This window comes from Hemitrygon akajei, chromosome 18 (assembly GCF_048418815.1).
Source record: "Hemitrygon akajei chromosome 18, sHemAka1.3, whole genome shotgun sequence".
NCBI lineage: Eukaryota > Metazoa > Chordata > Chondrichthyes > Myliobatiformes > Dasyatidae > Hemitrygon > Hemitrygon akajei.
This window is the reverse complement of record NC_133141.1, coordinates 17416957-17440526: the sequence shown is the minus strand read 5'-3', so window position 1 is coordinate 17440526 and position 23570 is coordinate 17416957. Positions and strand designations below refer to the sequence as shown.

The window sequence follows — 23570 nt, the reverse complement described above, 5'->3', positions numbered from 1 at the left end:
GGAAGAAGGAACAAGCAGTGAGTGACCACCATACTACATCCTGGAGACTGAGAGGCCGGGCTCAGACCTCAATCGCCTTTATACCGGGGTCTGTGGGAGGAGCCACAGGAGCAGTCAGCAGGGGGCGTGTCCAGACAGGTATATGTAGTTCACCACAGTTGGTAACCAGGCAGCCATTGAGAGTGCCAGGTGATTTAATTCTTGATGCCACATCTGCCTGGTCGGCCTCTCAACAACACTCCCTCCTCCTCAGTAAATTGAATTCCTTTGCACCTATTCCTACCTCTCATCATGGTGTACAACACTCCTGGGTTCCTGTTGACCGACATTCCACCTCGTTTGTTTTCGTCTGCCATGATGTACACCAACATCCCCTTAGGCCTCCTTACGATGGCCCGTTCCACATTTTGGAACTGGGCGAAAAGACTTTTATCATAAATAAGAAGGGTAGACCTGAATGTATTTCAGTAGATCACCTTAATCCAGCTCACCAAGAATTGGTGGATTCCACAACTATGCCGCTGCTGTCAGGACGTGACCATGACCGTGTCAGCACTCATCTGGACGAGCCAGAGGCCCGTGCTGTTCCTCCACCATGGAACACAGGACCCAAGCCAAGCCCTGGACAGGCTCGCAATGCCGGTTTTAGTGAATTCTGGGGGTGGGGGGGGCTGTGTAGGGTAACGTAATTGGTATAAATGTACATAATTCACAGCCACCAACACTTTAAGAGGCTGGTCTGACATGATGATGTAATTACATAAAGAGATTTTACCGTGCTTTGTGTTCAGTGTTTGGAGTACAATAAATGAGTTGTTACAAATTCCTCCACCCTTTTTATTTGCAAAAAACAATTCATTCCTATTCATTTAACGATTTATTTACTCTTGACCTGGTTCCTGCTTCATTCGGCGGCTCCATGCACTTTATGGATAAATGAATGGTCACCTTTGTCAATTCTGACTCACCCACCCTGCACACACAGCGAGATGGTCGGCCACGCCGCAGTACCGGCTATCCGCGGCAGGTGGCGATGCGAGCACACTGATCAGCGGCACCGCCGGCTGCTCTGGGAGTTTTTCAGGCGCAGTGTTTCTCAAAGTTCCCTCGATGGCCCCAAGAGCGCAATCACAATCATTTATTCAATTATTGAAATTCAAAACAAAATTTTACCTTCTAACCTTTTTTTTTATTAACCAATGCATTCACTAGGAGGCTGTTAGTGTTACAGTAATTGGGCAGTGCATTATTCTTGATAAAGCAAGGATATTAAAGCATGCGGAGACAGGGTTGCTTAAAGGAGTTAGGTCATGGGTCAGTCTGATATGTTGAATGCTGGAACAGTCTCGAAGGGCCGAACGCTCTGCCGCTGTCTACGCGTGAAGATTGGACCGTTCAGTGCAGAGCAGAAAGCTTTCCACTGTGTAATACTATATTCGCTCACAGGATGTCCCCAAAGTACCTCTCAGAATGAGAATCAGGTTTAATATCACTGGCATACGTGGTGAAATTGTTTCCCGGCAGTAGAACAGTGCAATATATATGAGGGCCAACCAATCGCCCAGTTAGCCAACCACTATTCTGCAATATAATCAAACATAATAATTAAAAATCTAGAAATTACAATAAGAATATAAAATTAAATAAGTAGTGTAAAAAGAGCAAGCAAAAGGGAAAAAAAAGCACCACACACAAAATGCTGGAGGAACTCAGCAGGTCAGGCAGCATCTGTGGGAAAAAGTACAGTCGACGTTGCGGGCTGAGATCCTTCATCAGGACTCATGGTGAAAGGTCTCAACCCAAAACATCCACTGTTTGTTCATTTCCATAGATGCTGCCTGACCTGCTGAGTTCCTCCAGTATTTTGTGTGGGTTGCTCTGGATTTCCAGCATCTGCAGATTTTCTCATGTTTGAGAAAAATAGTGAGGTAGTGCACATGGGTTCATTGTCCATTCAGAAATCTGATGGCTGAGGGGAAGAAGCTGTTCCTCGAACATTGAGTGTGTGTCTTCAGGTTCCTGTACCCCCTCTCTGCTGGTGGCAATGAGAAGAGGGCATGTCCTCTGTGATGGGGTCTTTAATTAGCCTAATGATGGATGCAGCCATTTTGAGGCAACGCCTTTTGAAGGTATCCTCAATGTTGGGGAGGCTAGTGCCCATGATGAAACTGGCTGAGCAGCTTTTCCGATCCTGTGCATTGCCCCCTCCATACCAGACCAGTTAGAATGCTCTCTACGCTACATCTGTAGAGATTTGCTAGTCTCCTGAAACCCCTAATGAAATATAGCTGCTGTCATGCCTTCTTTGTGATTGCATCGATATATTGGCCCCAGGATAGATCATCAGAGATGTTGACACCCAGGAACTTGAAACTGCTCACCTTCTGATCCCTCAATGAGGACTGGTGTGCGTTCCCTCAACTTCCCCTCCCTGAAGTCCACAATCAGTACCTTGATCTTACTGACACTGAGTGCAAGGTTGTCGTTGCAACACCACTCAACCAGCTGATCTGTCTCGCTCCTGTACGTCCTCATCACCCTCTGAGATTCTGCCAACAATAGTTGTGTCATCGGCAAATTTATAAATGCCATTTGAGCTGTGCCTAGCCACACGGTCGTGGGTGTAGAAAGAGAATAGAGCCGTGGGCTAAGCACACATCCCTGAGGTGCGCCAGGTTGAGGAAATGTTATTTCAGATCTGCGCTGACTGTAATCTTCCGCTGAGGAAGTCAAGGATCCAGTTGCAGAGGAAAGATGCAGTTGCCCAGGTTTTGGAGACGGTGGGTATGATGGTAGAATGCTGAGCTGTTGGTGTCATTTCCAAAATGGGGCAGCCAATTTGCACAGAGCAAGATCCCAAGGCAGCATGGTATTGTCAAGTTCTTGTCTTATTTGGGAAGGCTGGAAAGGAGAGGGAGCTGAAGTCAGAGGTGGGGGAAGGGGAGGACGACAAGCTGGTAGGTGATAAGTGAAGCCAGGCGAGTGGGGAGGGGGGAATGACGTGAGAAGGTGGGAGGTGATGGGTGAATGGCTGAAAAAGAGGCATGAGGCCTGGTGAGTACATGGTTGAAGAGTCAGAGAGCAGCAGAGCTGACAGAGGGGGAGCAGTGAGAGAGGTTGAGAGAGGGTCTCACTGCACTCCTGTTGAAGATTTAAACCTTCAGCCTTTTATATTTCCACTTCGAGCCTCCCAGCTTTTTACTTCGTCCCCCTCAGCTGCCAGCCTGTACTCCTTCTCCCCCCACCCCCTCCATTCTTATTATTCTGGCTTCTGCCCCCTTCCTGCCGTGGGAAATAAATAGTTGATGTCTCAGGCTTCTGGTTCACGGACTTGAGGTTTCCAAACCCATCCAAAATGCTCCCTGCTCCACTTTGAGTGGTCATGGCTGTCAAATTCCCCAAAGTCGGTGGGGTTGTGAAGCGGCATAGTTTTTAGGTGATTGGAGGCAAGTCACGGGGAATGCCAGAGTGGTGGGAGTGTGGAATGCGCAGACTCCTGATGAAAGAACCTTGTGCCGGGTCCACACATACAATTGTAGGTTCAAGATCCGCCAACACGACCAGCAGCTCTCTTGCCATTGATGGTTGCCAAAGGGCGAAGGTCAGAGGGCGTGCCGAGGCCAGGGGGTTGGGAGGTGCCAATGTGCAGAATCTCAGATACTGCCACTGGGAAGGAAATCACTGAAGTCAATCATGGAGCTCATCTGGAGCAGGTTTCATGGTGTCCTGTACAATGTGATCTGCTCTCAAAACAGGACATCAATCATACTGTGACTCTTAACCATACAGCACGGAAACAGCCCAACCAGTCCATGCTCACCAAGATTCCAACCTAAGCTAGTCCCATTTGCCAGCATTTGGCCCATCTCCTTCTAAACCTTTATCATCCATGTACCTGTCCAAATGTCTTATAAATGTTGTTAAGGTACCTGCCTCAACCACTTTCTTTGGTAGATCATTCCATATATCGTACGAGGAACATTTGATGGCTCTGGGTCTGTACTCGCTGGAATTCAGGATGAGGGGATCTCATTGAAACCTTTCGAATGTTGAAAGGCCTAAAGAGTAGATGTGGAAAAGATGTTTCCTATGGTGGGAGAGTCTAGGACAAGAGGGCACAGCCTCAGGATAGCGGGGCACCCTTTCAATGGAAAATAAACTGGACTGGTCAAAGAACACTGAGGCTGTCTACAAGAAGGGTCAGAGCCACCTCTATTTCCTGAGGAGACTGAGGTCCTTTAACATCTGCCGGACGATGCTGAGGATGTTCTACGAGTCTGTGGTGGCCAGTGTTATTATGTTTGCTGTTGTGTGCTGGGGCAGCAGGCTGAGGGTAGCAGACACCAACAGAATCAACAAACTCATTCGTAAGGCCAGTGATGTTGTGGGGGTGGAACTGGACTCTTGACGGTGGTGTCTGAAAAGAGGATGCCGTCCAAGTTGCATGCCATCTTGGACAATGTCTCCCATCCACTACATAATGTACTGGTTAGGCACAGGAGTACATTCAGCCAGAGACTCATTCCACCGAGATGTAACACTGAGCGTCATAGGAGGTCATTCCTACCTGTGGCCATCAAACTTTACAACTCCTCCCTCGGAGTGTCAGACACCCTGAGCCAATAGGCTGGTCCTGGACTTATTTCCACTTGGCATAATTAACTTATTATTTAATTATTTATGGTTTTATATTGCTATATCTCTTCACTATTCTTGGTTGGTGCGGCTGTAACAAAACCCAATTTCCCTCGGGATCAATAAAGTATGTCTGTCTGTCAAAGCTGAGTGGCGGAGAAATTTCCTTAGCCAAAGGGTGGCGAATTTGTGGAATTTGTTGCCACGAGCGGCTGTGGAGACCAGGTCATTGGTGTACTTAAGGCAGAGATTGATAGGTTCTTAATTGGACATGGCATCAAAGGTTACGGGGAGAAGGTTGGGAACTGGGGTTGAGGAGGAGATAAAAGGATCACCATGATGGAATGGTGGAGCAGACTCGATGGGCCAGATGGCCTAATTCTGCTCCTGTCGTATAGTCTATACCCATCACCCTCAGTGAAGAAATTGCCCTTCAGGTCCCCTTTGAATTCCTGCAATATGCTCCCAGTGTCAGCCCTCCCTCACCTCCTCACACAGTGGAGAGTTGGAATCTTTTGTCTGAAATTGGGAAGGAATCCTTTCACAGGAAGGATTAAAGTCAACTGATGGATTACACACCTGCCCCGGCTGGGGAACAGCCTTTGAGTTTCACTTTGACCTCAGAATCCCCAAAACCAGGGCTGAAGCAAATTACCTTCAATCACGAGGAGCTCTTCGCCCTGTGCCCTCTCCACATCCTGCCCACTTACACTCAGAGAACTGTGACAACACTTGAGGTCACTCTGCCCATCGTGTCTGAGCCAATCAATGAAGGGATCCAGGCCAGGCCAACGTTTCCTCGCTGTCAAACTCACACTCAGTCCAAAAACAACCCTTTAGCACAGTGTGTACACTTTTATTTCACAAACTGTCACTTTATGATCCAACTTGAGCTGCTTTGCAACCTTGGTGGACATGGGCAGATCTGCGACCAGTATGTTTAGTGTATTCTGAGCCAGTGGCTTGCCAACAGGAGAGCAGAAATCTAGCAAAGGCAAAGCTTCAGGAGAAAGGGGCACCAGTGAGAATCAGAAACAGGTTAATAATGTGCTTAAAGCTTGAAATATCACAAATTCATTCGAAATGACCAGCTCTTGTAACTTGGGCCCACAAGCACGACCAGATTTGTATCACTGTATCTTCAGTGCATGCTTGTTTCAATAAGGGCATTTCCTTGCCTTCCACTGTTCTGTCTGCAGTTCTGAGCCAAGTTCACTCAGGGTTACACCCCTGCAGCCCCACCCAAGCTGCCCAGGTTCACTTCTGAACCTTGGTCAAGGAATAGCAGCACAGGAGCAGGCCATTCTGCCCAGAAGACAGTGTTAGATACTAGTCCAACCTGTTTTGCCTTTTCCTTCATACTCCCTTTGCTTTAACCACACACACCAGCCTCCCCTCTGTTCACCCTGCCTACACTTCCCACTCTCAGAGATCAGGACCCTTGCTGCCCTGGACATTCTCCTCTATCCCGTTGGGAAGAAGATACAAGATGACTTCTGCTCTGCTGTTATAAGACGAATGAACAGACCTCTTTTACGATAAAGATCTTTTCACCTTACAATTACTTCATTGTCTCGATGTACTGATGTATGGAGATCTGTCCGGATGGCACACAAAGAAAGATTTTCATTGTATCCCATTAGATGTGACAAATGATAAGCCAATTACCAGTTTGTCAGTGGGCTCCAATTCAGCCACTAACTCTTCAGTCACAATGTAAATATTTCACGATCACTATATCTTTGAGTCTGAATTTCTGTGCCTACATTCCAGTGTGAATCCCAGTAACTGTACACATCGCTGGATTGGTAATGCGTGTCAACCCCTCTTGGTCTAAATCCAAGTATGCAGTCTGAGAGACCCGTGTCTGATGAGGTGCATCCCAGAGCAGTTCCACGATGCGCTCTTCCAAAACCTCAACATCATTCCCCCCGACGTCAACAGCACAAAGTACAGTGCCAAACTGTGCTAACAGGTGTCCCAAATCTCTCAATCACTATTTGAACCAACTGCAAGATATGCCAATGATGGTACCTGTGCCCTCACAGTTGACTTGAGTTACATTGGCATGCCTTGTGGAAGGCTCCCATTCCACGCTCTCTCAGCAGATAGTGCAGTTTACAGTAACTCCTGTGCACAACAGCAGGTAGAAAGTGGAGTCACAGGTAGACAGGACGACGAAGGTGGCTTTTAGCATGCTGGCCTTCATCAGTCAAAGAATCAAGTGTAAACGTTTGGAGGTCACCGTGCAATTGCACAAGATGTTGGTGAGGCTACATTTGCAATAGTGTGTTCAAGTTTTGGCTATTCCGCTACAGAAAAGATATTAATTAACTGAGAAGAGTGCAGAAAAGATTTACATTGATGTCGCCAGTACTTGAGAGACCGAGAGAGGTTAGACAGGCTAAGTCTTTATTCCTTGAAGTGCAGGAGACTGAGAGGTGATCTTAAAAGAGCTATAATCAAAGGTATGATCTTTTGTAAGTCCAGGCCAGAGACTAAAGGTTGGAGGCCTGATGTCTGAGAGTCCAGAGGCCTGGCCTGGGACTAAAGGCCTACCTGTGTGTGTGAGGAAGTGGGTGATGGGAGGGTGAGAATGGGGCTTGTGGTTTGTTTGGCTTTTGTTGTTTTGTTCTGCTGGAGAATTGTGGGCAATACTTGCAGGCTGCTCCAGCACGCTGGCCATTAATGAAAATGACACTTTTCATTGTATGTTTTGATCTACATGAATCTGAATCTGAGGCAACATCACGAGGGGCACTGACAGTCTTTTTTCCCCTCAAGTTAAGGAATCATGAACTAGAGGGCATAGATTTTAGATGAGGGAGGAGAAAATTAATATGGACTTGAGGGGAATTTTCCTCCTCCCACACAAAAGGTGTATGTGAAATGATCAGCCAAAGGAAGTGGTTGAGGCAGGAACAATAACATCATTTAAAAGACACTTGGAACTCAACGGGTGAGGCAGCTTCTGTGGAGGGGAACGGACAATTGATATTTTAGGTTGAGACCCTTCCTCAAGACGGAAAGAAAGGAGAAATAGCCAGATATTTGGATTAGTAATATTCAGGATAAACACAGTCTCCAGTGTACAATAGAAAAGACAGAGCGATGCACTTTGGAGAATAAGATAGGATCTTTTATTTCAACATTTAAGAGAAATTTGGGTAAGTACATGGATGGGAAGCATATGCAGGGCCATAGACCATGTGGTGATCAATGGGATAGGTAAGTTTGGCATTTGAATGGGCTGAAAGGCCTGTTTCTGTGCTATAGTACTCTATGACTCAGTGAGGTAGAAATGGGACCGGGTGTAAATGAGTAGAGGTGGTTGGCACTGACTCGGTGGGTTGAAGGGCTAGTTTCATGTATCAAGCTTTGGGAGTGCTTGCTGCCTAGGTGAGTGTCCAATAAAACAAATACAATCTATTAACTGGTCATTTCTACAGCTCTGAGTTTTAAACTGTGGGTGACAGGAATAGATGGAGGAGAAAATGGGGAAATAAGTCTTCTCTTCTGCATCTGTTTGACTCAAACTCTTTAATGATCCCGATCATTCTGCTGCTCCTTCCTGGACTCATTCACCACCTGTGGAATCAAAGAACAACTTACATTAAGAAAAATAAACATCTTAAAAGATTTTCTAAACTGTGCAAAGGTCGAACAGGAGGCAGCCAGTTCCAAAATCAGTGAGGATTGGACTGCTGCTAATGCAAGTTCAATGCAGGCTGTGAGCGGGACTCTTGCCTGCACAAGGTGGCAAACCGTCACCCACAGTATTCATTTCCTGACTGTGTGTGTGTTGCTTGTGTAGCACCCGATCAAGATTTTTACTGCTGTGCTGTAGGTATTTCATTTTAGCTGTTGTGTAAAAGCAGTCTGTATTGCTCTCAGCTTGTCTGGGTTTGAGCTGAGAGAAGCTTTGTTATTCAACTTAGGAATGTGCTGGCAGCCAATCAGGATGGTGGATTTGGAAGGAGGTTCCAGAGGATGCGGGCAGAGGGGCCTCTGTTGGCGGGAGCTGGGAGAGGACAGGATAAGAAACATCTCTGTTACACGAGGTGCTTTGTGCAGATGAATGGCTTCCAGAAGGGAAAACCAGTACTCTGGTGGGAGGCCCGTTTGTTCAATTGCCAGCGACATTCAGAAGGTGGTGTGAGCTTTCACACAGACCAAGGGTTCAGTGTGTGAGTGACTAACAAGTTCAAGATGAGCCGGCTTAATCATGGAATTTGGAACATTGTGTTACAGCTCTAGACGACATTGCTTAGGCAGTATTTGCATTTTGTGTACATTTTTGACAGAGGGGATTATCTATATCCCAAATTGATGCCTACATCCATAATCCATTTAGGAATTAGTCTGAACCCTTTTCCTTGCTTTAATTTCAAGGTTTGGTTTGAACGATAATTCCAAGGAAAAGGAATCGATTAGTGACATCTCTCTAAAGGTTTTTAGACTATCCACATTTGTCCAAACAAAAAGACTGCTTTTAATTCATTATTCTCACCTCTCCATCCTGAGTCTCAATAGTTTTGATTAACACAGTCTTCCTGGTTTGAATGTCTTGCAGATTGTGATCATAGTCTAAAGTGTGGTACAAACAGAAACAGAAATAAACCCCACTGAGGTGAAAGGCACCATCTCAAATATTTCAAAGTCTCTTCTAAACCCTTACAGACTTACCTCGAAAGCTGAGCGAGGCAAAAGACTGGACTGGGACTGCAATCCTAAGAGACAGACAGTGATTGTTAATCCTATAAAACTTCATCTCATGGTTTCACAGACTTGCTGAAAAATGTATGAGTGCATCAGCGAAGCTTTCATCAGAAGCATTTGAAACTTAATCTTCTACATCCTGTAACAGCCCAGTGTTGTGCTGGGAACAAAGGTATGCTCTAAAATAAACTGAATTAATAAGTTTTGGTAGTATCATGTGCAATATTGTTAATCCTGGACTATTTAAAACTACTCTAATTTAGTAATAGTCCTGATAAATTTTGTACATGACTTCTGTTTTGAATTTGTATAACTGTAATGTTGCTGTACTCATATATGAAATTCATCTATGTTGTATTTTATAAATGGATAAATCTTGGTAGCTTTTAATTGATGCAGATTGAGTAACTTTGAATGTGCAAAAGCTAATATTAATTCATAAATAGTATTTTCTGAACAGATCTAAATACCATTGTTCTGCACAGGTTGGTTTTGACGGTTCCACAATCTGGTGATAATTCAATACTTGAAGCTAATGTGTTTGCAAGGAATTTCTATGTAGTTACTTCATTTTTCATTGCTTGTACAATGCGAACACTGTCCTCTTTAACAGCTTCTCAGGTACAAGTTACGGGGATTAGGCCAGAGAGTGGAGTAGAGAAGGGGAGAAAAGAGAATCAGCCATGATTTATGGTGGAGCAGAGTCACTGGGCCAAATGGCCTAATTTTGCTCCTATGCCTTATGGTCCAAGTAGCAGTGGATAATATGTGCTGTCAGTGACGACCATGATTGGGGAAGAAAAAGGAAAATAATACTTCAGTGTTGTTTGTTGAGCTCCACTTGGTGCCAGGAATATTTTTATTAGCAAGACCTTGATGAGAGTATAATTAGCATGGTACTAAAGGTCTGGGGAAAGATTGGAAAGCTTCTCATTGTGTAACAGTGCGGGCTGTAGGTATAATACCTGAATACACATCACGGTCAAAGAAGCTACCTAATGTTGCTACACCATCTCCATCATTGGCATCCATCTCACAGACAGGAGGTGCATTCGCGTCGCTTGCTTAAATACATGAGCGCAGCATAGGGATGTTTTCACTCAATCTTTAACGTTCCGGTCTTTTAGACTTTCAGGGCATCTGGGACATTCCTTCTGTAAATGGGCTACACAGCTAGGTTCACAAACCAATGCAATGCTGAGGGAACACTGCCCCTATTCAGGTGAAATATTGAAACCAGGCTTCCTCCGTCTGTTCGGCTGGCTGCTTTCACTCCCTGGATGTTACTTGAAAATAAGCAGGGAGGCATGCTCTCCCTCCATGACGAAGAAAGGAACCAGCCAATTACTGGAGTGGGATCCTGCAGTGCATATTGGCCAAAACATTTGGCTAAAACGTAAATTGTTGAATGCACAGGAGACCTGTTAAGGTGTTGAATGAATATGAATCTCTTTCCTGCTTCTTTGATGTCTGATCCAATGATTTTTTTGTTCTAACGGGCACAATTTTCCTCTCTGGATTGGCAAGAGCTCATTGGAAAAGATTCCATTCACAGGTTTCCATAACATCCTGACAAAATCCCAATCCTGTGGGAAAGCTGGATTGGGCATCAGGGTTAAGGTTACCCCAAGCACAAGCTGGCAATTACCTTCAGTTCCTACTGCTTTCATCACCATACTTTTGAAAAGAAAAGTTGTTTAAAAACTCTTGTTAATATCTTTCTGGAATATTAATGCAAAACACCAAATAACACTCCCAATGTACAAAAAGTATCAGCTGAATATTTATTTTCTTACTCTTTATTCACTGTCCTTTTCATTTTAATTTTACTTTTCTTCCTCCTCTCTCCAGCCATCTTTGCTATACTTGAGGTTTGAAATTTTTTCTTTCTGCTCCCACTGATGGAGAGGCAGTAACACTTCTCCCCATAACTGGTTGACAGACTGGAATTTCAGCTAATGGAAAGGTAGGGTTCTGCTGGAGACCAACTCTGGACAACAATGCGACTATGTCAAGAACAGATAGTCTTTACAATACTCAGCGACATCGACAGGGCCTATGCTGCATTTCTCTATAAATGGAGAGAAACTATTTGTACTGGTGGGGAGACTGGGACCAATATTAGTGCCAAAGTTGCAGGAGTAGGGTTTGGAAACATTTCAGAGAGTGGGAAGTATGTGGCATTGTATTTTAGCAAAAAAGGCAACTGATGCCAGTTTCAAACAAGTCAGCAGATGCAGGAAATCCAAGCAACACACACAAAATGCTGGAGGAACTCAGCAGGCCAGGCGGCATCTGTGGAAAAGAGTAAACAGGCGACGTTTCGGGCCGAGACCCTTCATCGAAACATCAGCTGTACTCCTGGCCATAGATCCTGCTGCGTTCCTCCAGCATTTTGCGCGTGTTGCCAGATTAATTGTTAACTTTAAATCTGAGATTGATTGAATGTACTCAGTGATCGAGTCTCCATGGGTTGTAATTTCCAAAGATTCACCACCCTCTGGGTGAAGATAGCTTAAGCCCTTATTATGAAACTGTCACCTCCGGTTCCAGTTACCCCAGCCAGGGAAAACAACAGCTCTGCTTCTATGCCAAAGCCTCTCAAGTGTCTACAGAGAGTTGAATGGTGTGCACGTACTTGAGTTTTGAGTAAGCTCAGGTTGGACTGTACCAGCCTGGCTCACTTACTCTATACAGAATGGTATAGTTTGTTTCATCCTTCGTCTGCAATCAATAGCAATGTACCTGCAGGTCAGGGCAAATCAGGAATCACCAGCAAGTCCAGCTCCATTCCCATTTGCCCCTTTAAGGTGAGTTGCCTTCTTGAACTTCAGGACATCCTGAAGAACTTCAGTGGGTCACTTCTTGGCCAGCAAGGCCCCACAACGATGGTCAGATAGTAAACACGAGGGATTCTGCAGATGCTGGAAATCTTGCAGATGCAACAGGGTCTCTCAAGAGACTCTTAGACAGGAACATGGCATTTAGAAAAATAGAGGGCTACGCGGTAGGGAATTTCTAGGAAGTTTCTCGAGTAGGTTACATGGTCAGCACGACATTGTGGGCTGAAGGGCCTGTAATGTACTGCGGATTTTCTATGTTTCACACACAAAATGCTGGAGGAACTCGAGCGTCAGGCAGCATCTATAGAGGGGAATAATCAGTCGGTGCTTAACGGGCCAAAACCCTTCATCGAGATTGGAAAGGGGGCAGAAGCCAGAATAAGGTGAGTGGGGGGGGGGGTGGGGGTGGGAAGAGGGAGGATGAAGTAAAAATTGGGAGCTGATAGGTGGAAGAGGTAAAGGGTCGAAAAAGGAATTTGCTAAGAGAGGAGAGTGGACCATGGAAGACAGGGAAGTCAGGACAGTCAGATAATGTGTTTTAGTGAAGGATAAACAGTGGGTGTGGTAAAGTGGCAGGGACACAAAACCAGAGACCTGGGTTTGGTCCTAACCTCAGGCACCGTCCGTGTGGAGTTTGTACGTTCTCCATATGACTCCATAGGTTCCTCCCACATCCCAAAGGCATGCAAGTTGGTGAGGTGATTGGCTGCTGTAAATTGAGGTAGAATCGAGGGAGTTGATGGGAATAGACTGCAGAGGTGTAGGGTAATAAGGAGATGGGATCTAGCAGCAGCTGACTGGTCCCCTTATGTGTAATGTGTATAACAAATCTCTTTGAACCTCCTGATTCAAAGACAAAGGTGCTGTCCACAGAACCAGACATGACTGTTCCAATCAGGATCCTGTGAGATTTGGAAGTGGTAATTACTCGGTTTGACCAGATCTGTGTAAAGTTGGAAGCTAAAGGTGCCCAACATAGTCTGAAATTGGGTGGGTCAAGGTACAGCACCAGTTCTCACACAGAGAATGGCCTCTTAATGAGGCTCTGGAGACACTGTCCTCATACCAACTGGTCCTGAACCATCAACTTTCCCTGACGATGCCAAGTCCTTGATAGAGCTCGTGACAGCTCCAAATCCTGGCTCCCAAGTAATCCAGCTCACCTGCTCTCTTCCCCTTCCAGTAGCTTCCTGTAAGTGGCAATTTCAATGTCCAGGGCCATCTTGACATTGAGCAGATCCTGATACTCTCTCAGATGTCTCGCCATCTCATCCTTCATGTGGTGAATCTCCTGCTCCAGGCGACTGATGTTGTCCTGGTAACCTACGGACTCAGCAGAAAACTGCTCCTCCATCTCACGGAGTTGACGTAACAGAGAATCATTCTGCAGAGAGATACTCAAAAGGCTTATGATACTGGCTCTCCTTACACAGACACTGCCCACCTGGAGTATACCCCACACTGTGTCGGGAAAGCTTAACTCACCATAAGAAATCCCTATGAATCGGGGTCTGACTGATCCACCAGGCTGAAGGACAGCTGCCAGCCTGGTGTTATAAGACTAGAGGATATACCTCATATGTTAAAGATAAACTCTTGACCTCAATGTCAGGGGTGGCAAACTTGTTACACGCATGCCCGAGGTGGCAAGTGCAATAATTTTGCTGCCACACAGAATGCAGTGCTGCCCCTCGATTCTTTCAACCCCACTTACAATAGAAAGGTACACAATGATTATCTACTGCCAAATGAAGCAGTGGATGAGTTTTTTACAACCCAAGAACAGTGAGATATTTCCACAGGAAAACGTCTCACTCCAGCACGGCACCAGCTCTTGTGAGAATACGTGGCGTTGGATGATATGTTTTGAAGTTCTCACAGACCTGGTGTGTGCATTAGTATTTAGATAGTGAACAGATGGACCAGTTGTCACTGGCTTCACTCTGCTTATAGTCTGCTGTTTGTGAGTGAACACTGGATATTCAGTGACAACAACAGTAAATAATGTATATAGTTTAGCGGCTCTATAAATATTTATCTTTACATAATATACACCAAAGCTTATAACTTCACATTTCCATTCTTTGTTATATATGAGATACAATAACAATACTATTTAGAAATGATGTCTTTTTTCCCCAATTCTTTTTAAAAAGATTATTAATTTTTGAGTGGGTTTTTAAAATGCTTCATTTATTTCAATCTGTCACTGTTCGTTTTATTAAAAGTAAAACAATGAATACATATACAACAGAACTCATCCTTTTTCCTTAAAAACAAGTGCATAATTATTGCTACTAATTCATTAATGGAAGATAATCTCTGCTCAAAATTACATGGCACATGAGAGATTCTTTTTCCATTATTGCCAATTTGGGCACATGCTCTTAAAATAGGTTTGCCACCCCTGAACCTTATCGTGACCCTTGCACCTTATGGACTGCCTGTATTACACTTCCTCCAGAATTGTAACACCTAATTCTGCATTCTTTTATTGCTTTTCCCTTGTACCACCTCAATGTACTTTTGTTTGGAAATAATCTGTACGGATGGCAGGCAAAAGCAAATTTTGCTCTCTTTCTCAGTATATGTGCCAGTAATAAAGCAATATTAATTCCAATCGGCACACAGGCTACTGTTTGAATCAGGTTGGCCTATCTTTGCACCCAGTACTGCGGATTGACAGCTCCGTGATGCAAATGGATTCACTGAACAAGAAACTGGTTGCTCATCCAACTGATAAGAAAATTGGTGCTGAGGTACAAAGATAAATGTACATCTCTCAGCTTAATCAAATGACATTTGAGCCCCTTTGCAATGGAATTTGTATTTCAAAGAAGTTTCTTATAGAGTTATGACGTTGGGGTGGTTGAGCTCCTGGATTGTTCATCCAAGGATGTGAATTTGAATCCACCATGGTAAATGAGGAATTTGTAATGAAGTGAAGCTGAAATGTTCAGGACAAGGGAAACAATAACAGTAACAGAGAAAGTGCAGTACAGGCCAACAACAATGTGCAAGGGCCAAGAGTCCAGCTTGTTCTGCTAGGGGTCTGTTCAATAGTCTGATAACATCGGGGTGGAAGCTGTCCTTGAGCTTTTGGGCTTTGTATCTTCTGCCCGAGGCTGGAGTGGAAAAGAGAGAATGTCTGAGGTAATTAGGTCTTTGAGTCAATGGAGTTTTTGATAGACCTTATCTTTTGGTCTGTCACAACAGCCAATTAACCTACCAACCTGCACGTCTTTGGGATGTGGGGAGAAAGTGGAATCTCACATGCTCACAGGGAGAATGTGCAAACCACACACAGCCAGTACCCTAGGTCAGTATCGAACCGTGTCTCCGGCAACAGCTCTATCCACCGCGCTCCCGCGCAGCCCACTAAACAACCGGTAGTACCATGGACCTAAAACCTCCTCAGCTGGTGGTGACATCACCGCAGGCCCCCCTCCCCACAAACCCCCACCGCTCCACTGATTGATGGGTGGAAGCTTCCACTTACGGTCCCTCTCAGAGCATCCAGATCACAGGTCAGGGCCTGGATCTGTCGCCGCGACTCATTCAGGTCCTGCTTCGTCTGCCTGAGGGTCTCGTTACTCCGGTTTGCGGCGTCCGTCAGGTCCGAAAACTGTGGAGTGAAGGGCAGTGAGAGTCAAATCAGGCGGTGTATCTGTACACGCTGAGGGGAAGAAGTGGAGGAAATACTAACCCCTTGCCCAGGAGGCAAGTGTACTTACCTCCATGGCCAAACAACCGAGTGGTAACCGCCATCAAACCTCACAAGATGAGGCGAGCGGAAGGCACCGGTGAATCTCAAATCCAGGATGAGCTGTTGTTAGCAGAAGGGGAATGTTGGGAAGCAGACTAGAGGACTTCAGTAATGGGGAGAGATTGGACAGGCTGAGCTTGTGTTCCCTGGAGCAAAGGAGGCTGAGAGGAGGCCTGACAGAGGTGGGTAAGATTATGAGAGGCATCAATAGATAGTTTAAATCTTCCTCCACAGGGTGGGGGAGATCAGAAACAAAAGGCTTAAGTGGAAAGAGTTTGAAATGTTTCTCCCACTTACAGCAAGTGGCTGATATCTGGAACTTGCAGCCAGAGGAAGTGGAGGAGTCAGAAATTCTTGCTACATGTTAGCAGCGTTCGGGTAAGGTATAGAAGGATACGGTCCTGATGAGGGCAAAAGGGATGGGCAAAAAAGGCCAGCATGGTTGCTGTGGGCCAAAACATCCGTTTCTGTGCTGAACACGTGATTCTGTGTGTGTGGTTTTTTTTTGTGAGATTAGGCTGATTAAATCTGGTGACTTTTGGGCTTGGTCAGGCAATAGATTCCTCAAATAAAAAAAACCTACCTGGCCCAGGCCTACACGTGACTCCATTCCCAAGCCACATCGTCTTAGAAAGGCCAACAAATGCTTGTGTTGCCATGGTCACCACATTTCAGGTACAAACACACTAATTTTCTTTTTGGACAAATGAGGAGGAACTGCTTTTCCTAGAGAGTGGTGAATCTGTGGAATTCTCTGCCTTAGGAAAGGGTAGAGGCTACCCCAGTGAGGTAGGCTCCACCAGACAGATGACATATTCCTATTTCTCATGTTACTAAGAGGGATGGGTTTGTGAGAAAGCGACAGGGAGCTTATCTATTGCATTTGACACCCACAATGACAGACCCCCCTCCCCTTCCCAACGCTCCCTCCACCACCGGCACACAGTGGCTGCATTGTACACTGCAGGCACTCACCCAGGCCACACCGACAACCTCCAGCCGGACCGAGAAGGATAAGTGCAGCGGACACATTGGAACATCACCCTCTACAGGTTCCCCTGAGTCTCACACCATCCTGACTTGGAAGTAGAGTGGATTTCAGTTGATTGGGCAACTGGTAAATCAGGACAGCCACCTATTCTTAAAGAACAAAAACTAATCGAGGAAATAGCCAGGATTTCCTTTGTTTATTTGGGACTCTACGCCACTTAATTGGGGCAGGGAGACAGCTGCCAAACAGTCAAATGGTTGCTTGTCTTCTTTAGACCTTTTTAACTATTTCCATGAAACTTTGGCTAATTAGGAGGGCAGCCACTTAATTGGGCCAAAATGTATTAATCCTGATGTGTCCCAATTAACCAAAATCGACTGTTTGTCACTATATATATCTGCATTGCGACTGGGTGCAAGTCCTGCACTCTCCCCAACACCACTGCGGCAGCACCTTCTCCAGAAGGACTCCAGCACTTCACCCCCACCTTCTCAAGAGTGATGAGGGATGAGCAGTAAATGCTGCTCTTGCCAATGAAATTTTAAAAATAAACATCCCACTGCCCTTTCACCTTGGATTTGTACCATTCCTCGGCCTCTTGCACGTTCTTGGTAGCGATGGTCTCGTACTGTGTGCGGATCTCCTTCAGAGCCGCTGTCAGGTCTGGCTTTGACACTTCCATCTCAACCTGCACCTGGGAGGCCTGCAGGTTCACCTGGAGCTCCCGCAGCTCCTACAGTGAGAGAGGAGCAAGGAACACAGAGACTTAGACAGAGACACACGGAACAGCAACACAAGAAGCTCGAATGCTGACACTGCAGTTCTTCAAATTTTCTGAGACACAAGGGATTCTGCAGATGCCGGAAGTCTTGAGCAACACACAAAATGCTGGAGGAAGTCAGCAGCTCAGGCAGCGTCAATGGAGGGGAATAAACAGTTGACTGGGTGGGTCAGCATGGACTGGTTGGGCTGAAGGGCCTGATTCTATGCTGTGTTGATCTGTGACTCGATGACGGCTCATGCCGAATCAGGACTGGAAAGGAAGTGGGTGGAAGCCACAGCAATCGGGTTAGTGAAGGGGAAGGCATGCAAGCTGGCACTAGAATCTGTGGGTTTTCGCGGCAGACAAGATACTAATGCAGCAGGGTAACAGATCCTTCCGCCCATCAACCATCCACTTACACCAATCCCATACTTTAATCCCCCCACAATCCCATCAACTCCTCCCCAGATCATGGGAGGAAACTACAGAAGGAATCCCACATGGAGAACACGCGAAGTGCTCACGCAGAGGTTGGAATTGAACTTGGGTCTCTGGAGCTGTCAGGCAGTTCAGAGAGATCACCATGCCAAAATGGCAAAACAAGTCATTTCCTCCCGGGAACTTTACAGATCTGGTAACTGATGATACTTGCCAAGGCTCTGGGAACTTTGGAGTGGGTGCAAACCGAATAGCTCCCCCTTCCCCACTTTCCTCCCCTCCACAATATAACAGCAGGAGCCCACCCACCCAGTGTGGTCTCTGGGTCAACTCCCTGTGCAGTAATAGCACATGCTGTCATGCAGAGGGTAGTGTGGCACCTGATCCCTCTCTTTATCCCCCTCGGACAACTGGGGAATGAGACATTCATTCTGGGCAAAGGCCACTGTGTGATGTGGAAAGTGATATGGATAGTTGGAGACTGAGTCACCCACAATCTCGCTGAACAGAATGGGTTTGGGAGGCTGTTCCCATGTTGTGAGCCTTGCAGGAAATATCCAGCATGCAGGTTGCACCACACACAAAATGCTGGAGGAACTCAGCAGGCCAGGCAGCATCTATGGGAAGGAGTAAACAGTTGATGTTTTGGGCCGAGACCCTTCAGCAGGATCTGCAGATTTTCTCTTGTTTGTGCTGGTGGCACCACACTGCTTGGCACAGTGGCACAATGGATAGAACTGTTGTCTCAAAGTGCCAGATTCCCAGGTTCATTCCTGACCTCCGGTGCTGTCTGTGTGGAGTTTGCACGTTCTCCCTGTGACCATGCAGGTTCCCTTTGGATGCTCCAGTTTCCTCCCACAGCCGTGCTGATCGGCGAGTTAACCTAGCGTAGCTGGGTTGCAGGAGAATGAGAGGAGAGGGTATTGTCAATTGACATATGAAATAGGATAGGCTACACGGACAAATATGGGGCACTGGGATTAATGGGCACACTCAAACAGCTACCGTTCACTCACTGGCCAAACTGATGGCAATGAGGGAACTATCAAACTTAAATGAGTCAAAAACATTGGAAGTAAGCACACCAGATGCCTTTGTTCTTGCCATGTGCATGAAGGAATGGAGGCTGCCATTTTGTGAAGCTGCTCTGTAACCTCCATTTTGTGAACTTTGATGAACTGATTCTTTCTCTGGGATAACTTAATCAGAGCAATTGACTGTAGACACAAGAAGTTTATGCTAATGATCTGTTAAACCCCAGACCATTCACAGATGAATTGTTATTGTGTACAATGGCAAGTTTGCAGAAGTAACTTCATTATCTCAGTCCAGTGTCATTGGTTTGAACCAGAGTTGAACAGAACAAAAGAAATCATCTAAGGAACAAAGCTGTGTAGCCCTTGACTACAACCAATGGGAATCGGACACAGGAGTCAGATGACCTCAACCCAATGAGATTGAAATGCAACATTTGAACTGATAAGGAAAGAGTATAAGAATGAGGGGCTTTGAATGCAATGTGGTGAGAACTCCAGAGACTAACTATTGCAAAGAAGAACCCCATGCCAGGGGCTGGGAGAACAACAAAAGGATTGATCATCTGGCCAAGGGAAGATCTCTGTGTCGGTGTTATAAATTGCATAAGGTGGTCTGAGTGAGTATTGGCACAGAGGGAACAGTAGAATTCATGTTTGAAGTTGTTGGCATGGGGTCAACATAGATACGTTGATATATGTATTGAGACACGCAAGAGTTGCATCGTGAATTGCGTAGCCTAGATTAGTTGATGATTCATCAACAACACAGCCCCTGTCTGTGCCATAAGAAAATATGAGCATGGGAATACAGGCATCAGGGGAACAGCTAACAAGTCACCTCGTCATGTAGCTTCTTGAGAAATTCAATTTCATCCAATAAAGATTCCACCTTCCTCTCCAGCTCCAGCCTGGCCAAGGTCGCATCATCAACATCCTGTGGGGTCAAGCATAAGAGTGTAAGAGAGAGTAGTAGGCCATTTGACCCCTCGCACCCGTTCTGCCATTCCACAGAATTGTGGCCGACCCTCTACCTCAACACCATTGCCCTGCACTAACCCCTTATTCCCTAAGTGGGGGGGGGGGGGGGGAGTGGAGAGGGTGAGGGCGCAGAAAGGCAAAAGGGGAAAAGTTGATAGTGAAAGAGAAAATGCATATTTTTAAATTGTTGTGGGCTAGGTGTTATAGTAGTGTTTGCTCTGAGTTAACTCTAAAGTCAGAGCAACAAAGAACAGAAGCAGGCCCTTTGGCCCAACTCGTACTTGCTCAATCACAGCAGTCCCATTTTCCCTCGTTTTTGCACCTGTCCAAATGTGGGTAATATAACTGCATTAACCACTTCCTCTGGCAGTTTGGTCCATATACGGACCATTCTCTGGGTATAAAAGTTTCCCTTCAGGTCACTTAAAACTTTACCCCTTTACCCCTCACTGTAAAGTCGAGAGAGAAGAGAGTTGGATTCAGCGGAATGTCTGATGGCCTTGTGAATTTGGCAGGAACAAGAGACCACTTAGCCCCTCAACTTTGGTCCTACTATTCATCGAGATATGGTTGAACTGCGCTGTGGGCCTATTTTGGCTCCACATCCCTTACTAAACTAGCGTGGCAAAAAAAATCTATCGCACCAAGGTTTAAGATGAACAATCAAGCAAGCATCAAGTGGGAAGGTGGGAGTGAATTCAACTATTTGTACAAATAAAATAAAAACCTCCTGAACTTTCTTCCAGACGCCCAACCATTTTCAGACCCACTGTACCCCTGAAACTGACCCTCCTGTCCTGCTGGTTTAGCATCCATATCCTTACTTAGTGTTATTTTGTGAAGTGGCCTTCAGTCATCGGCGTACATGAAGGGCCACGCACCATGACCATTTCCCGCCGTTGATGGTTGCTGTGGCCATGGATGCATGCTGCCAGAGGGTGCCCATCACATAGCAATCCTTGGTACCCTCTATGGGGAGTACCACCGAAAGTCTTGCATCAGGTGCGAGTGGCTGCCAACAATAAATAGTGCCTGGATTCAGATCTAACAACTTATGCCACCCCACGTTTGCCCAGTAAAGGCTCCTGATCTGCATAAAATGTGCGACAGTATGGTTTTAAAGAAACCATGCCAGCAATCGAGGGTGGCCACTCATAGATTTTCTCTGTACTCTTTCAACCTTATTTACATCTTTCCTGTAGGTAGGTGACCAAAACTGGACACAATGCTCCAAATTAGGCCTCACCAACACCTCATACAACTTCAATACAACATCCCATCTCCTGTGCTCCATACTTTGATTTATAAAGGCCAATGTGCCAAAAGCTTTCTTTACAACCCTGTCTACCTGTGACACCACTTCCAATGAATTATGGACCTGTATTTCCAGATACCTTTGTTCTACCACACTCCTCAATGCCCTACTGTTCACTGCAAGACCTACAGGTCATACTGAAATCCAACAGCTTGCGCTATGGACTTGGATCCCAAGATCTCTCTGCTCAGCAACACTGTTAAGGATTAAATTCCATCTGCCATTTTTCAGCCCATTTTCTCTCCTGGTCCAGATCCTGTTCCAAGCCATGATAGTCTTTCTTGCTGTCCACTGCACTCCTGATCTTGGCATCATCCACAAATTTGCTGATCCAGTTAACCACATTATCATCCCGACCATTGATATAGATGACAAACACCAATGGACCCAGCACTGATCCCGGTGGCTCTCCACCAGTCACAGGCCTCCATTCAGAGAGGCAACCCTCTACTACCACTCTCTGGCTTCTCCCTCAAAGCCAATGTCTAATCCAATTTAATGTAGCTCCTTGAAAAGGTGATTAAGGTGGCTTATGGAATGCTTTTATTAGTCAAGGCATTGAGTTCAAAAGTCAAAGGTTATGTTGCTGCTTTATAAAACTCTGGTGAGGCCACATCTGGAGTAATGCATATAGTTCTGGTTGCCCCACCATAGGAAGGATGTTGCGGCTTTGGAGAGGGTGCAGAAGAGGTTTACCAGGATGCTGCCTGGTTTAGAAGACGTGCTATCACGAGAGGCTGGACAAACTTGGTAGTTTTCTCTAGAACACCAGAGGCTGAGGAGAGGGTGCAGAAGAGGTTCACCGGGATGCTGCAAGGAGAAGATGGACAAACTGTTTTCTCTGGAGTAGCAGCCGTCTGTGGTGAGCCACAGAGCATCGGATTTCTAGGCTTCTCGTACTTACTAATTGGTTTTGCGGTTTCTCGCCATTAAGCCCTTGCGCTTTCTGTTTAATCTTGTCAAGTTAATTGTGACTGGCACGGGTTTCAGGCATTCTATGATTATTTAATGCGGACCCCTGTTTAGCACTCGTCATGGGGTCCTCGCTCACACCACTGCGTTCAGTTATTGCCAGTGTTCACCGTGACAGGCGCAGAGGGAGGGGAGTTTTATAAGATTACGAGAGGCATAGACAGACAGCCAGTGTCACTCTCCAAGGGAGAAAATGTCTAATACATTTAAGGGGAGAGAGGAAAAGTTCAACAGAGATGTGTGGAGCAAGGCTCATTTTCACACAGAGTGGAAGCATATATGATAGAGAGATTCAAGAGGCCCTTACGTAGGCACATGAATATTGCAGAGAATGGAGGGATGTGGACCATGTGCAAACATTAGAGATTAGTGTAATTCAGTGTCGTAACATAATTAGCTCAGCACAACTGTTGGCCAAAAGACCTGTTCCTGTCCTGTTTGAATTTAACCTCCTGACTGCTGAGTGGGCTTTGAAATCACATCCATGGATCCACAACCCTGGCCTCTGGATACCAGTCCAGGCCAGGATGCTGGTTAAGGAGCCCTCCACTCCAAAGAGACCTTTCCTTCACTTGTTTGTGACTAGAGCAGCCTTTCTGCTTTAAGACTTGGGGGAAGCTGAGGGTTTTCTGTGGTTACAAAGGCCCTTCGTCTGGCACTCCATTTTGTACATTTCACCATTTGAATTCTGAGTCTCTCAGCCTGACCGTTTTTGCAAGATAACTTCTTTTTGACATTCATGCAGATTTCACTGTATCACCTTTCTTTTGTTCGTTTCTACTGAGCCACTCACCTTCCTGAACAGAACCAGATTATTTTCAGCATCGTCCCTCTTCTGCGCTTCCTCTTCCAACCTGCAGCACAATTACACACGAGTGTTACTGAGAATAAAACACCAGGTGTTCCAAGCACCTCAGTCATGCTACGGCAGGTGGACGGTCATCAAAGCTGGAGGCTTCTCGCGAGTTACCAAGTTGCAGTGAGGAATGTGGCTAGGTTTAAAAATGGCATGCAATTTGCAAAACTTCCCTTAAAAATGCAATGACTTACTTTGTCAGCAAGTGCTACGGCTATGTTTTGAGCAAGATCATGTACAAATAAGTGTCACGTGTT

The 23570-nt window shown here is 45.8% G+C and overlaps 1 protein-coding gene across 1 annotated transcript in view; it reads right to left on the bottom strand.

Moving 5' to 3' along the window:
• Positions 1–7752: 7752 nt before the first annotated feature.
• LOC140741156 (peripherin-like) overlaps positions 7753–23570 on the bottom strand; it is a 37610-nt gene continuing 21792 nt past the window's right edge. The window contains exons 2-9 of the mRNA XM_073071001.1: positions 23251–23311; positions 20031–20126; positions 17526–17687; positions 15697–15822; positions 13361–13581; positions 9322–9365; positions 9146–9222; positions 7753–8223 (exon numbers count right to left, since the gene is read on the bottom strand). Coding sequence (XP_072927102.1) covers positions 8176–8223; positions 9146–9222; positions 9322–9365; positions 13361–13581; positions 15697–15822; positions 17526–17687; positions 20031–20126; positions 23251–23311 — 835 coding nt within the window. The 3' untranslated portion in view covers positions 7753–8175. The remainder of the gene's footprint in view (positions 8224–9145; positions 9223–9321; positions 9366–13360; positions 13582–15696; positions 15823–17525; positions 17688–20030; positions 20127–23250; positions 23312–23570) is intronic.